The 16,097-nt window shown below is 47.0% G+C and overlaps 1 protein-coding gene across 2 annotated transcripts in view; it reads right to left on the bottom strand.

Annotated features, from left to right (window-relative positions):
- Positions 1-10,878, bottom strand: part of FAM131A (family with sequence similarity 131 member A) — a 365,236-nt gene extending 354,358 nt beyond the window's left edge. Inside the window, exon 1 of one of the 2 annotated variants that reach the window (XM_069212985.1) lies at positions 10,413-10,878. Coding sequence is in view for 1 of the 2 variants with exons in the window: in XM_069212983.1 (XP_069069084.1) it covers positions 10,317-10,347 (31 nt within the window). In the remaining variant the exon portion in view is untranslated. Of the gene's footprint in view, positions 1-10,316 lie in introns of both variants that reach the window. The other variant, XM_069212983.1, reaches the window with a different exon arrangement.
- Positions 10,879-16,097: the final 5,219 nt, after the last annotated feature.

Raw genomic sequence — 16,097 nt, 5'->3', positions numbered from 1 at the left:
ATACAGCAGCCATCTTGAAATTGCTGTGCGCATGAGGAGGGCACTCGTGGGGTTTTGAGGTGACTCTACAGCACCCAAGACGACACAGATGTTTTGTGATCTGGCCATGATGATGGCCAGGAGGGATGCTGCGAGAGAATGGGGAGGAAAACTTGCATCAACCAATAGGACTGTAGGCCAAAGGTTTGGACCGGTACATGACTCCGGAAAGATGGGTGTAAGCAGCAGGAGGATGTCTCAAGACGTTTGAGAAGATCTGAGGCCCATAGAGCAAATACTGGCACCTAAGCGGATACGGAAGACATATCTAAGTTTTGAGAAATGAGAGAAGTCTCACTGTGCATATCCACTTAAAAGGTAGTAAGAGCCAAGTCATTAGTAAAGATTTATGAAAGAGCTCTCCTGGTCTCATACTAAAATTAAACAGACAACTGAATGGTATTTCGAAACTTCCTAATGGTTAAATGTCATTATATAATAATGAAAATCAATAAAGATTTGTTTAAAAAAAGAGTCTACATAAGTCCATGCTTAAAACTTTGATAGAAAGTGACTGTGATGAGAGAATATTAGCCTCGGGTTTATTCCAATTTGGAGAACAGAAGAGCATGTTTAATGGGGGCAAAGAGAGAAGGTGGTCAGCAGTATGGCACAGGACAGCCCCTTTGAGGCTTAACCTCTGTAACTGATATTTTAAATGCACTGTGCTCCAAAGAAGTTTTTGTTTACCTGGCTTCCTGGGTCCTACTTTTAGCCGTTTTGATTATTTTCTGATACTACAATGATCCAACCCATGTCTTAACTCAGATAAGTTTTGTAACTCTCTGTACTGATCACTTTCTTACATCCCCTCCACACACTTTTAGCCAGGTGAACCCCCCACCAAGTGACACCTGCAGACATCTGGAAGGGCAGAAGATGTGCCCTGATAATGTCAGCCAGTTGTTATACTCTGACATTGAAAAGGGATGCAGGTGGAGCTAACAGATGTAAACGTGAAACCCTAGCACAATCCGCATGCTTGATTTTATTTATTTGAATAAAACTGTTTTTAAACAAAAAATGCAGCAATTTACAATGATAAATATTTTTTTTAAACTATAGAGTCAGGAGCAAACATTTATCGAGGGGGCCAAATATTAGCAAAACAATGTGTGTAACATTTAAACACCAGATAGCACAGCTCAGTCATTTTCAGACAGCACCCCAAAAATGTGGACATGTAATCCCTATAGGCCACAATTTGAAGACATTTTTAAGGGTGATTTGTCAAATGGTTACTAGAGGTCTTTTGACTTTAAAAGTTTTGTTATGCAATTCATAAAATGTACAGAATTACAGTTATATTTTATGCTATTTTTCATCTGTATGTAGATTCAATCTAAAGATGTAAACCTTTTGGCCCTGTGCCCAAACCCATTGTTAGGCCACATGCCCTTCCCTTGTTGCGCACAACCAATATCCACGCACAATGGGTGTTAAGTGTCCGAGGTGTGTTGGGTTCCGAACCTGGCCTTGTCCCAACCCCCGCTCTGCATGGCTAAAGGCCTTGCAGTCAGGGTTGGGCACCAGTGTCAGTCTGTGACCATCTTCAGCCTAGCCACATACCCAGCTGGGATGGTCCAGAGGGTGTGCTCAGGGTGACAGGCCAAAGGCCAAAACCTAAGCCCAACTTATGGCTAGTTGGACACAGACCAGGTCCTGCCCCCACCCTTACTTGGTCACCCAAGACAGGCAGACTTCAGACCAAACCCTTTACCCAACGTAACCCCCTTAGAACCTGGCATACGCTGAGCTATTGATGCGTACAGCCAAGTGTCATGTGTAGTGAGGACTGGAAGTCTGCTGTGAGTTGGGTGCAGGGCTTGGCCTTCATCAAGTCTCTTTAGGTAAGATCCTACATCCAACCACTCTACACGTGGCCAACGGCCATGTACGGAGGGGGATTGGACACTTATGGCAGGTTGAGCGCAGGGCCTGTTCAATGGCCAGACCCTACACTACCCCCACTTTGTGCAGATACAGGCACTGACAGGACGTCTTGTACTGGGTTGTTTGTAATTTTCATAGAAAAACTATTTAATGGAAAATCTATTACTGAGAAACCATTTCACCAAAACTGTTTAATGGAAATTTTTGGAAATAATGGAATTTACCATTTTATTGAAACTAATTTATAGAATGTGTTTTTTCTCAAAATTGGCTTCTGCATACCAGTTTTATAAGGTGCAAATGAAATGGTTGCAGGTCTTACTTTCTGAAACATTTTTGTCAGAGGTATTAATTTCAGTCATTTACATCAGACGGCACTAGATCCGATTTATATGTTTACCAGCGGCGGTTCCTCCTAACGGGTGGAGGAGCGTCACCCTGTCTGCAGCTTGCGCCGCAGGTGAACACACAGAATAATAAAATGGTTATTACCATTTTAATATTCTGTGTGCTGGACTGTTGGCCCACACTTCTATTACAGCACGTCTGTGAGGGTGGGGGTGGGGCTGCAGTAGCAGCATGCTGACTGCTGCCAGTGCGCATGTTGGATAGGCCGGCTGTTTACAGCCGACCTGTCCGACATGCGCATTGTAGACTCAGCAATCCCAGGGCTGTGAAACAGCCAGGGATGGCTGGCACAGGCCCCCAGCCTCAAAATGAGCGCTGGGTTAGTCTGTTCCAACCAATCCTGGAGCTACGCTCATTCTGCAAACAGCATAAGAGCAACTCCAGGATTGGTTGTTGGCACGACAGGAAGTTGTGAACCAACTTCCTGCTCGTCACCGGGATTTGGAGGAGGAGAGCCATGCAGCCAGCATAGGTGAGTCTTTTCAGCATCACTCCACAACCCGCCCCACCATTTTTTTTAGAGTACTAGCTGCTACAGTATTTTATATTGTCAAACAATTACTTTGGATGCTTTTAATTCGTTGAACACTCACCACTCGTAAACACCAGCTCTGTCCCTACAAATACCTCCCCAAGCATTAACTGCATCCACCCCTGACCCCTAAACTCAAACAATCCTTGAACCCTAAAAGCCCTTTCTAACCCTAAACTCCACCCTTCCCTGCACCCTAAAAAACCCTTACCACACCTAAATTCCACCCACCTTAGACTCCTAAACCCACCCATCCATGAACCATTAAGGCTATTTCTACTACTAAACTCTACCCATCTCTTACCCTAAAACCCAAAACCATTAAGCTTCACCCTTTCCTGAGCCCTAAAACCCCTTTCTACGCCTATACTCCTCCCTGCCCATAAAATCTGCACCACTCCTAAACTGCACTCATCCCTGAGCCCTCACTAATGATGAAAAATAAACGTTATGACTACTAAATCTCCTAGCCTCCTCATCTCTGCACCATAAAACACCTTCTATATAAAAACTCCATATATCCCTGAGCCCTTAAAACCCCACTAAAACCCTTCATCACCCCAAAACTCTACACATAACTGAACCTTAAAAACCACTTACCAGCCCTTAAATCTACCTATGCATAAAACCCAAAAATCTCAACACCCACCCCTGAATCCTAAAAACCCCTCACCACCCTTAAACTCCACTCACACGTGTACTCTAAAAAACCCTCATCACCGTAAACTCCACCCATGATCAGTCCCTAAAACCAATCATCACCCCTATATATCACCCATTCCTGAACCAAAAAAACCCTTACTACCCCAATCTTCACCCAAGTGTGTGATTTTGGATGTTTCCTTAAAATTATCTTTCCATTAATAGGTTTCCTTTAATTTTCAGTTTATATGTATTCCCATAAAAATGACTTTCCTTAAAGATGGTTTACCATGATTTAATTTACTCCAATGGGGTTTCTCAGTTTATGTTTTTCCATTAATTAACATACAGCACTGGTACTGATCCTGCAGCCTTTGAGCATATATATCAGAAACAAAAAAATAAACATTCTGTAAATTCAAGCTTTACTACTACACATAATGTTTTTGATGGTTCCTGGGCTCAGGCTGTTGATGAGTGTGCCATTAGGGTAATTTGACATATCTTAGTAAGATTATGGGCTTGCAACAAGAGAGTTGGCTGCAGGAACTGGCCTACAGTTATGCCCTGTGCTCAATGCTGTGTACAGGTCGGCCTGTGTGCTTACTGTGGCTAGAGGGCCTTGTCTGATCTGCAGAGGGGGCCTCTGGCCAACACCCCCTTGCAGTCACTTGAAGGCCCTGTGCAGTGGGTGCTGGGCCTGTGCAGAGGTTGGACACACAAAGAGGTATGCATTAAAGTTCATCATAACTACACTAGAAGCTCACTTTAACTGAATTTTCGATAGATAGATAGATAGATACATAGATAGATAGATAGATAGATAGACAGACAGATAGATGTGGGAGGCAATTTTGACATAGCCTAGACACAGCATATGCACTAACTAGCACAGGCATGCATAAGCTCCAATGGAATTAAAGACAGAAGTGAGCTATTACAGTCCTGGGAATATACGTGAGGCTGCATTTGTTAGGTGAAATGCGGTACATCAGCATTTCAATGGGTGACCTCCCTTTATCTCTGGTCCAGGCCCTCCTTTTGAGTGACTGTGATCTCTGAGGATAGGTGCGAGTGAATGGAAGAGGGCGTGGGCACACTGCAGGAGAGAGGCCCAAGTGAGCAGAGGATAGGAGCAGCTCTGTCTCCAACTGCGGGCCTCCTTGAAGGCCGCCCTACACAACTAAGTCATGAGTTTCTTCCGTGCCACTGCCCTGGCAACCTCGCGCTGCGTTCAGTGAGAATGGTGCCGCCCAAGACCCATGCACAGTTTGGATAGTGAGAAAGGGATATGGTTGGGAAAGGTGCATGAAGATTGCAGGAAGAACACTGTATCTAAAAAAAAAAAAAAGAATAAGAAGAGGGAGAAGGGAAACCATGGATATAAATACTAAACATAACCATTACTATTAAACTGTGGAGACAAAAAAGAAAGGACATTAAAGATAAATGAAATTATATCTTCAAGTAATTGCCAACGGTCCTAGTTCCATTGCTAGGGATATTGATATAGCATTGTGTTTCGCTTCTTACAATAAGGACCTATACACTCCAGAACACACACCATCAGTTGAATCTATCAACCAATATTTCTCTAATCTCAAACCAATAGACCCATTGCAGATTGACCTCTCATCTTTACACCAACCCCTTCAACTCACAGAACTATATACAGCTTTACAATCTCTCCCCAAGGGTAAGGCTCCAGGCCCAGGTGGCTTCACAGTAGAATGATCTTCCCCAAACTCTTTCAATTACTAAATCGCTTTATAAAGTCAGGTTCTGCATCTGGCTCATTTACGGAGGCCATGATTTGTCTTATTCCCAAAAAAGATAGTGATGCAACTGTATGTAAACATTATAGACCAATATCTTTAATTAATACAGATTGTAAACTCTATGCCAAAGTTTTAGCTCTGCATTTACTCCCATATATGCCTGATTTTATTGATTCTCATCAATCTGGATCAATCCCTAATAGAAATGTAGCAGATAATTCTTGTACATTTTTTAAAACATTATTAACAAGGCTTCTAAACTTAAGATTCCTCTGGCAGCTTTATCATTGGATGCGGAAAACGCCTTTGATAGGGTCTACTGGGGTTTCTTGTCGAAGGCATTGGAATGGCATGGATTAGGTTCTGAATTCCGACATTTTATATCCATTCTGTATTCCTCACCATATTCTTCAGTTATAACAAATGGTATCCGATCTCCTTTTTTTCCCTTTTAAAAGGGGTACTCGTCAGGATGCCCACTATCTCCTTTACTATTTATGTTGGCTCTCAAACCTTTTCTATACGAATTAAAAACTTCTGAACAATTTACAGGTTTTAAAATTAATAATGCACACATCAAATTTATGGCATATGCTGATGATATTCTTTTGTTTATGTCTCACCCTGACACTTCTCTTCCTGCATGAGCTCAACTTATATTCTGATGTATCTGGCTATAAACTTAATATAGACAAAACAGTGGTCTTGCCACTTAATGCTCATTGTACTGTTGCTGTATTCCTTGATGCAGGTTTATCTTGGAATTATTCTAAGATTAAATGCCTGGGGATATGGTATTGTAATAAGCTCAAGGATACATTAAAGACCAAGTCAGAAATCTGATCTCCAAAGCTTGTAGACCTCACACAGAAATGGTCTCCGTTATAGCTCTTGTGGTGGGGCCACTTGGACACCATTAAGATAATGCCTCGCCCTACAATTAACTTCCTCCTTATGATGCTTCCTATTAAGATACCTAACTTTTGTTTAGTTCAATTGATAAAATTCTATCCAAGTTCCTGTGGCACAGTAAACCACCCGAATCTCTCTCTCTAAATTAAAATGTCCTAAAGTACTAGATGGAGCTAATTTTCCTGACTTTTTAACTTAGCACAAAGCTTTTGGCATTAAGCAAATACAACCCTATTTATACACACTCAATAATGCAGCTCAAGTGCTATGGTTCTCTTTAGAAGAAACTTTTACTTCTCCCTTTTCACATAAACACATTATATTTATGTCTAATCCCCCATAATTCTGGTTGTCCAGCACTATCTCACACTTGATCAACTTACTGAACATTTTGCATACTACCCCCATTAACCAATTCTTTAACAGTCCCATTTGGCACAATAGTTCTCTTAGGAAAGAAGGTAAAACCTTGTGTTGGAAGGCTTGGATGACTTAAGCTATTCTTCTAATTTCCCAATTATATAATAAAGACTCTCATCCCTTTTACTACTCTCTGAGCAATTTATAATCTCCCTATTCACATGAAATCCCAATATATAATTATTTCTACTCTGGTCCAAGAGGCCCTCAATAAACTTATACATCACAATCATTCTTCTCTTGCATCATCTCCACAACCGATCATAACTTCTAATTATCCTAGGGCAGCTATAATTTATAAACTTTTAAGAACGTCTGTTCCACCTAGATTCACTTCACCAATTGAGACATTGGGGGAATCAGATCTTGGTGTTGTTTGGCCAACCTTTTTATGGGATAGAATATGATATAAGATACATTCCACCGCACGCACTGCAAGCCTCACGCAGACCCTATTTTTTTTATAGTAGACTTTTCTACAATCCTGTACGCCTTTACAAACTCAAACTTGCACAAAATGACAGTTGTTGGCGCTGCCACACTCAGCAGGGTACTGACTTTCACATGTTTTTTTTCCTGTCCATCCCTATCTACTTTTTGGTCCTCAATATGTCTCGCATTTCAGCAAATAGCTCAGATCTCCTCACCAATGTCATATGAATTACAGTTTTTGGGAGGCGTACACGATATCTGGAGTTCATTCAGGCCTCTTGGAAAACTGGTGGACCTTTTGCTTTCTATTGCAATCTCTATTATTACTTCTAACTGGAAATCTTCAGAGAACATTACTCTCAGACAGTGGTGGAATACTGTATGTTATCATCATAGAGTTGAAAGGTACATGCTTGATTCAACAGGAGCTTTCTTCAAACGTCATCAGCTATGGTTGCCATTAACTATCCCTCACGCACTGCGAAGGAAATAGATTTTTCTCCTCCTTTTTAAAATGTCAAATATATTTCCTGTTTTTCTTCTTATATATACTTATTTCATCTTATATTCGCTGTAATTATTGTCTATTACATTTCTCTCCACGTGGCTTGATTCCCTTTTGTATCCCTGTAGCTCTTCTCCCTCTCTTTCTTTATTCAAACTTTGAGTCTTTGATACTATATTGCGTATATGCCTAATTCATTTACATGTTTAATATGCATTTATAAGTACAATATTCTTTATTCATATATATATCCACACCTGCATATCTCTGCTCTGGCAATGTTAACTTAATTTTCTCATATTTGACTAAAAAAAAAAAAAGGCTTAAAAAAAAAAAAAAGCCATGCACAGGACATACTCCCACCCTACCTTATGTTCACACATCCGGGGTGCAGTGTACATCTAGAGCGCGTTGGCAAGGCCCTGGCAGTGCAGCGCCCCAGCTAATGTACAGTATGAGATGTTTTATTTACACACCGCCTGTATGCATGGAGGTCAATTCACTGAAATGCCAGGGGTAGAGGAAGTGGCATCACACACCCTTTCACTCACACATACATACTCAAAAATTCACACTTACACACACTCTCTCACATAAACACACTATCACCCCCAAGTACAACACACAACATACAGTTAAAATCATTTTTTATTTATCTCGGCTGCCATGGAAGGGCGTATTCCAGCTAATTGTACTCCAATGTTATTACACTAATTGAAAAATATATACTATTATTCACTATTAGTGTAATAGCAAATGTGTGTGCCACGTGGGGCGGAAGGGACGGCCGCCCGCCTGTAGGAGCGCAGCTTCTATTAGCGCAGCTGGTGCAGTGGCACCAGACCCCAGTGGTGGCCCACTGAACCTTGATTATTGCTGCATTTCAAGGTTACCAATAGCAGTTAGGGGCTAAATTCCTTCCCTGAACTAGGGTCCATTGCACACAGGCAGCCTCAATGCCTGACTGCTGCCCCCCACCCCCCCGGCCCACGTGCAGGGGTCTACTGGAGTCCTGTGGGGACTGGGCGCCGCGGGTCGCGCTCCGGCGCTGCACCATCCTCCCCTCCCGCCAGCCGTGACGAAGATGATGGTAGCCTCGGAGATGCGCGGAGCGGATGCTGAAGGTCTCCTAAGGAGAACGGTTACCGGGCAACGGGAGCTTGGGATGCATACTAATGGGCGCAGCCCCGCGCGACGGGGTAAGGTGACACGGCGGGCGATTGCGCAAACACCGCTGCTCCAATCACTGCAGCGAGCTGCCCCCTCCTTCTAGGCGCTAGTGCCAGGCCTACGAATAACCCTGCCAACTCATGGCGGCGCCACCATCAATGCGCACCTTTCCCTGTGTAAAGCTCAGTGCATCACTGCCACCTGCCCTCTACATCCAGCGCTATACTCGCACTTCAAACCCCGCATCCTTGAGAAGATGGAATAACACTGTGCTGGGGCGGGCGATACCTTACAAACCACGCTGAGTAAATAAATACATGAATAAAAAGAGAACATGTTTATATCTTGGCGCCATGCGGTGCTGTGCAAACCAGAAACAAACAATATGCCGGTGAAACAAACGCGCCTGTCCGTGCACAGCAACACGCTGCCGGGGGTGTTCCTTCGCGTGGGTGGCGGGCATGTGCGTGCCAGAGGTGCAGCAACGGGTCTGGTGCAGCCAGGCAGGCGGTGCAGTAGTGCAACTGGTGCACCGGCGAGGAACGGCTGCAGCACTCCAACTGTGCACCGGTGCAAGAAGTGAAAACTGCGCGTGCTCTAGCGAAGTCCAACTGAGCAGACAGTGCACCGGTACAAGAAGCGCAAGCTGCGCGTGCATTAGCGAAGTCCAGATGTGCAGACACTGCACCGGTGCAAGACGTGCTAGCTGTACGTGCTCTAGTGAAGTCCAACTGAGCAGACAGTGCACCGGTACAAGAAGTGCAAGCTTTCCAGCTGTGGACACAGTGCACCGGTGCAAGAGGTGCAAGCTGTACGTGCTCTAGTGAAGTCCAGCTGTGCAGACACTGCACCGGTGCAAGAAGTGCTAGCTGCGCGTGCTCTAGCGCAGTCCAACTGAGCAGACACTGCACCCTTGCAAGAAGTGCATCAGGGCGCGCTCTGCAGCAGGCGGTGCATTAGTGCAAGAAGTGCAAGCTGTTCACCAGGCGGTGCATCAGTGCAAGAAGTGCAGCAGGGCGCGCTCTGCAGCAGGCGGTGCATCAGTGCAAGAAGTGCAAGGTGTTCACCAGGCGGTGCATCAGTGCAAGAAGTGCAAGCTGTTCACCAGGCGGTGCATCAGGGCAAGCAGTGCAGGCTGTGCGCGGGCTACAGCAGGCGGTGCATCAGTGCAAGAAGTGCAGCAGGGCGCGCTCTGCAGCAGGCGGTGCATCAGTGCAAGAAGTGCAAGGTGTTCACCAGGCGGTGCATCAGTGCAAGAAGTGCAAGCTGTTCACCAGGCGGTGCATCAGGGCAAGCAGTGCAGGCTGTGCGCGGGCTACAGCAGGCGGTGCATCAGTGCAAGAAGTGCAGCAGGGCGCGCTCTGCAGCAGGCGGTGCATCAGTGCAAGAAGTGCAAGGTGTTCACCAGGCGGTGCATCAGTGCAAGCTGTGCGCGGGCTGCAGCAGGTCGGCAGCGCAGGCGATGCCGTAGTGATGGGAGAGCACAGGCGGCGCAGCCGTGCAGTGGGTTCACGCGGTGCAGTGCAACAGCCCCCACCTCTGCCCGGGGGGGGGGGGGGGGGGGGGGGAGCGGAACGGGCCTTACCCACGGATGTTTTGGAGCCAATACAGCCCATAATCGACGGGGACACTTAGAAGGAACATTAACCCGCGCTCCGGACCGGACACATTCCCACAGTACCTCATGGGCCCGCCGGGGTGGGGCTGGCAGCAGAGGCGGGAGGGGGCCTCGCTCCCCCGGTCCCGGGTGTCTCCCTTCACCGGAAGCTGCCCCTGTCAGGAGCCCGGGAGTCTCAGGCAGGGCCGGGTTACGCGCTCCCTTACGTCAGCCGGACTGGGCTCTGCCTTGCGGAAGGAGGGAGGAGAGAAGGGAGTGATGGAGTGAGAGGGGAGGAGGAGTGCCAGGGGAGAGGGGGTTAGAGACAGAAGGAGGACCGGAAGACGGTAGGACAGGGGAGGAATGGACAAACAGGGAAAGATGTATGCCGGAGAGGAGAAGGAGAGGGAGAGAGAGCGAGAAGAGAGAGGAGGAGAGGGTAGGGAGAGGGAAGAGAGAGAGAAAGAGGGAGCGAGAGAGGAGAGAAAGAGAGAAGAAAGAGTCGGGGAGAGAGAGAGCAGAGCGGGGAGAGAGAGAGCAGGGCGAAGAGAGAGAGAGAGAGAGAGTGGGAAGAGAGGGAGAAGAGAGCAAGAGAGAACGAGAGAGAGAGAAGAGAGCCAGAGAGAACAAAAAGAGACAGAGGATACAGAGGAGTGAGAAAGAGAGAGAGGAGAGTGAGAAAGAGAGAGAAGAGAGTGAGAAAGATAGAGGAGAGCGGAGAAAGCCAGAGTGAAGAAAGGAAAAGAGAGAGGATACAGAGGAGAGAGAGAGAGGAGTGAGAAAGAGAGAAGAGTGAGAAAGAGATAGAGAACGAGAGGAGCGAGAGGAGAGGAGAGAGAGACGAGAAAGAAAAGTGAGAAAGATAGAGAAGAGAGAGAGAAGAGAAAAATAGAGAGGAACAGAGGAGAGAAAGAGAGGAGGGAGAGAAGAGAGAGAAAGGAGAGAGAGAGAAGAGTGAGAAAGATAGAGAAGAGCGAGAGAAAAGAGAGAGGAGAGAACCAGATAGAACAAATAAAGAGAGAGAGAGGGGATACAGAGGATATAGAGGTGTGAGAAAGAGAGAGAAAGGAGAGAGAGTGAAAAGAGTGAGAAAGATAGAGAAGAGCGAGATGAGAGAAAAATAGAGAGACAACAAGAGAGGAGAAAAAAGAGTGAGAAAGATAGAGAGGAGAGAGAGAGAGAATAGAAAAATAGAGAGAGAAAGAGAGGAGAGAAAGAGAGGAGGGAGAGAAGAGAGAGAAAGAAGAGAGAGGAGAGAGAGAGGAGAGAGCCAGATAGAACAAAGAAAGAGAGAGGATACAGAGGAGTGAGAAAGAGAGAGAAGAGTGAGAAAGATAGAAAAGAGAGCGAGAGGGGAGAGAGCCAGAGAGATCAAAAAGAGAGAGAAGATACAGAGGAGTGAGAAAGAGAAGAGTGAGAAAGAGAGAGAGAAGAGTGAGGAAGATAGAAAAGAGCGAGAGGGGAGAGAGCCAGAGGGAACAAAAAGAGAGAGAGGATACAGAGGAGTGAGAAAGAGAGAGAGAAGAGTGAGAAAGATAGAAAAGAGAGCAAGAGGGGAGTAATAGGGAGGATGATGAGGGATAGAGAGATGGGAAGCACGGAGGCAAGAAGAGGGAAATTGGATCACCAGGGAAGAGAGGGTAAGAGAGATGGAGGAATGGAAGAGAGATAAAGGGAGAGATGAATAAGGGGGAGAGAGAAGGAGGGGGAGTTTGGGGACATGGAGCGAGAGTAAGGTAAAGAGAGAAAGAGGGCTGTGGGAAGAGCCTTAGGCAAGGACGAGAGTAGAAGAGAGAGAAAGATGGAGGGAGGGAGAAGAGCCTGTGGAGAGAGGGTTTAGCAGAGGAGAGAGATGTATGGAGAGGAGGTGAAAGGATTGGAGGGACTGAGTCGGGGGGAGAAGGAGCGAGAGGAAGGAGGACAGAGGAAAGAGGGGTTGGGGTGGAGGGGAGGGAAAGAGGTTTGAGAAGGAGGTGAGTGCAATGGAGAGAGAATGAAGAGGAGGGAGGAGGGGCCATGAAAATGAGAGAGCAAGTGGGGAGGAGAGGGAGTGAGGGGGGTGAGAGAGAGGAAGGCCTCAAAAGCGGATCAGGAAAGGGGAGGATTGGAGGGAAGAGGAGGGAGAGGGACATATGGAGTACGAAGGATATGACATGGGAGGGGCTCCCCGAGAGAAGTTAGTGGATGGGGGGAGTAAAGAACAAGAGGAGAGTAAAAAATCCTGTCAGAGGAGGAGAAAGGGAGCATAGGGTGAGGGAAGGAAAGCAGCTGGTGCTGGGCACAGGAAGGGCAGGGGAGAGTGAAGGGAAGAGCAGCACAAGGGAGGAGGAGAGAGGGGTCAAAAGAAAAAGAGACGAGGGCGCTTTAGAGAAGAAGTGAAGCCCAAGATAGAACGGGTTAAAGAGGAGTAGGAAAGTACCCTCTTTCTACCATGGTTACCCCCACATTTTGCCTACTTTCAGTATGCTTAGATTGTTTTCACTGGGATCCTGCTAACCAGGACTCCAGTGATTGTGCTCTCTCCCTCTAACTTTGGTTGCCTAGGACTTTGCACACCTCACAATTGGCATACTGGTGCCCCCATATAAGTCCCTCGTATATGGTACTTAGGTACCCAGGGCATTTGGGCACCAGGGGTTCCCCATGGGCTGCAACATGAATTGTGCCCCCATGGGGAGCCCATGCAAAGTTTATCTGCAGGCCTGCCATTACAACCTGTGTGAAAAGGTGCATGCACCCTTTCACTATAGGTCACTGCACCAGGTCACTGTCAGTCACCCCTATGGTAGGCTTTCCTAGCCCAGAGGGCAGGGTGCAGGTCCCTGTGTATGAGGGCATTCCTGCATGAGCAGAGGTGCCCCTACGTATGCCAGCTCCATTTTACTGGAATAAGTAAGTGCGAGAAAGACATTTTACCCGTGTACTGGACACAGGTCACTACCTATGGTCCAGCTACATAATGGTAACTCCGAACCAGGGCATGTTTGGTATCAAACATGTTGAAATCATACCCCAATACTGTTGCCAGTATTGGTTGTTGGATTGCATGCATTCTGGGGGCTCCTTAGTGGACCCCCCAGTATTGCTCCTACCAGTCTTCCAGGGTTTTGCAAGCAGCCCATGCTGCTGCCACCCTCCAGATGGGTTCCTGCCCGCTTGCTGCTTGACCAGCACAAGCAGGGTAAGGCAGAACAAAGGATTTTCTGTGGGAGAGGGAGGCAACACCCTCTCCCCTTGGAAATTGGTGTGGCATGACTTTGGCGGGGTAGCTTCCCCACGCCACTGGCATGCTTTGAAGGGCATATTTTTTGCTCTTCTTGTATAAACCGGTTTACACCAGTCCAGGGGCCCCCGATCCCTGCTCTGGCACGAAATTGAAAAAGGAAAGGGGAATGATTACTCCCCTGACCATCACCACCGCGGGGTGGTGCCCAGAGCTCCTCTGGGTGGCAACTTGGTTCTGCCATCTTGAATCCAAGATGTGCAGAGCCCCCTGGGAGCATCTGAGTGGCCAGGTCAGGTAGGTGACATCACAGCCTCCTCCTGATAGGTAGTCACCATGCTAGGTGACCAATCCCTCCTTCCTGGTCTAGTTGGGGGTCTCCTCTTCGGTGGGTCTTCAGATTTGATGTGCAAGATTCCACCAGAACTACTCTGCATCATTTACTTCATCTTCTGGCCACTGGATCTGCACTGGAACCTCCAGGAACCGACAATCTGCAACCCCAGCAAGGCTCCGCTTTGCAACATTGGTTCTCCAGCTCCTTCCAGGAACTGCAACTTTTCACCAGCTGTGCATCCTTTACGGTCAGCAAGACTTCAGTCTGCATGAAGAAGCAAGAAGGAATCTCCCTTGGAGTGAAGGAGTCACTCCCCTGCATCTGCAGGCACCAACTGCAACGACGACTGGCTGCATGGATCTGCTCTCCTTCGGAACTGCATGGATCCTGCATCACAGGTGGTGGTCTGGAATTGTCCCCTTGGTCCTCTCTGCCAGCTGTCCTGCACGGGAGATGGTGAACCATTGCCTCTCCTTGCAGGACAGTACCCCTCTACACCGTGACTTTTGAGCTACCAAGGCTTGTATGCTCCTGCTCCAAGGGCTCTTCAGGCTCCGTGTAGTCGCAGCCCTCAGCACTTCTTCCTGCCAAGCACAGTATTCTCTCTGCTGCTCCAACGACGCAGGACTCCTCTTCAGGTGTGCTGAGTGGGCCTTGCCTGTGGGGGCTGCCTCCTCTTCTGGTGACTCTCCCGACCGCTGAGGGTCACCTTGGACTACCCTCCAAGGGTCGAGTCCCATGGGCCTTGCTGGTCCTCTACAGCTTTGCAACACTTCTTTTCCTTCTCCTGCATTTGCCAAGGCTTGTTGGTGGTTCTTCTGCACCACTGACCAACTGCAACCCAACAGATGACATGAGACACCATCTGCATCACTTCAGGAACTTCTCTTCATCTGCTGTGCTGCACAGCTGGTCTTCTTCGTCCCTCGTTGACCTAGTCCTGCATCCACAGAAGGGTGGGTAGTGGCTCCTGCCACGACCGGACACTCCACCACAGACTGGACTCAGTCCCCTTCCTTTGCAGGTTCTTTTTTGTCAGAATCCACCTTTGGGTTCTTCTAGTCTGATTTGGGTCTTGCATAATCCTTTTCCTAAGTCCTCTTGCTGGTTTTGGGGAAAACCAGGTACTTTAATCTACTCACCTGGTTGTTGGGGGTCAATCTGGTACTCACCTCTTGGGGTTCCCAGTTTCTCCAGGTCCCTTCTAACGATTCCACATCCTTGGGTGGGGGGACTGCATTACACATTCCACTTTCTTAGTATATGGATTGGTCCTCCCCTAGGGCTTACACTATTATCTAATACTTTTGCCAATGCTTGTTCTTTTATATATCAGGGCCTATTTTACATCTCATATTTATTGCAAGATGGTGGGGGTCTTTGTATTCACGATTCTCATCTTTACAATTCTGCTTCTTGCATTGTTCATTATCCTAACCATTGCAGCTCATGCATTTTACAGTAGATTGCAGTCTTGTTAATAAAACCTATTGAAAACGTTACTGCATCTCCTTCATTGCCTGTGTGTGACTGAGACTTGTTGCTCATGTGAGAAAAGGGTAATCTCCTTTTAACCACGACTCCACTGGGATATCGCACTCTAGAGTGCATGCATAAAGGCTGCCACAAATCACCTTGTACTCTTTGAGTGTTTGGTGAGGTACTGCTTGTGAGCCGGGAGGGTTGGGCCGACAGTTGTGACTGGTTGTAGGATTAGCCTAGTCGCCTACAAACAAAAGTACTCTCGTCCCTAAACCAGCAATCTTGCCTACAGCAAGAATCCAACAACAGGACCAGCAGCAAAATGGGCATTTCTCAGTCCAGGAGTTATTGTGTCTCGGCTAATAGCTGACATAGGTACCACTATCCACACACGGCCAAACTGTGTGATTCTGAGCAAGTCATTTCAAACCTCAAAGAGTTGGATCTTCTGACTGTCAATGGTGGGCTCTCTTACAAACAGGCAGTTTGAAGGGCATCAAGCCTTTACTATTACGAGGCCCTTCAGGCACAGAAGATGTTTTCCTCTGTAGCCAAGATGGAGTTGGGACCTTTTTCTAGCTGGTGAACGCATCACCACAGCAGCATGGTAGATGTCTGATCAGATGAGGAGGAAAGACCACAGGGCAACAGGGGCATCTTCTTCCCATCTACAAACAAAACAGAAGGTCTCATAAAAGAGCATCCTAGGTCATTCAAGACAACCCTA

The sequence above is a fragment of the Pleurodeles waltl genome, chromosome 11 (assembly GCF_031143425.1).
Source record: "Pleurodeles waltl isolate 20211129_DDA chromosome 11, aPleWal1.hap1.20221129, whole genome shotgun sequence".
NCBI classification, from domain to species: Eukaryota; Metazoa; Chordata; class Amphibia; order Caudata; family Salamandridae; genus Pleurodeles; species Pleurodeles waltl.
This window is presented reverse-complemented; position numbering and strand designations above follow the sequence as displayed.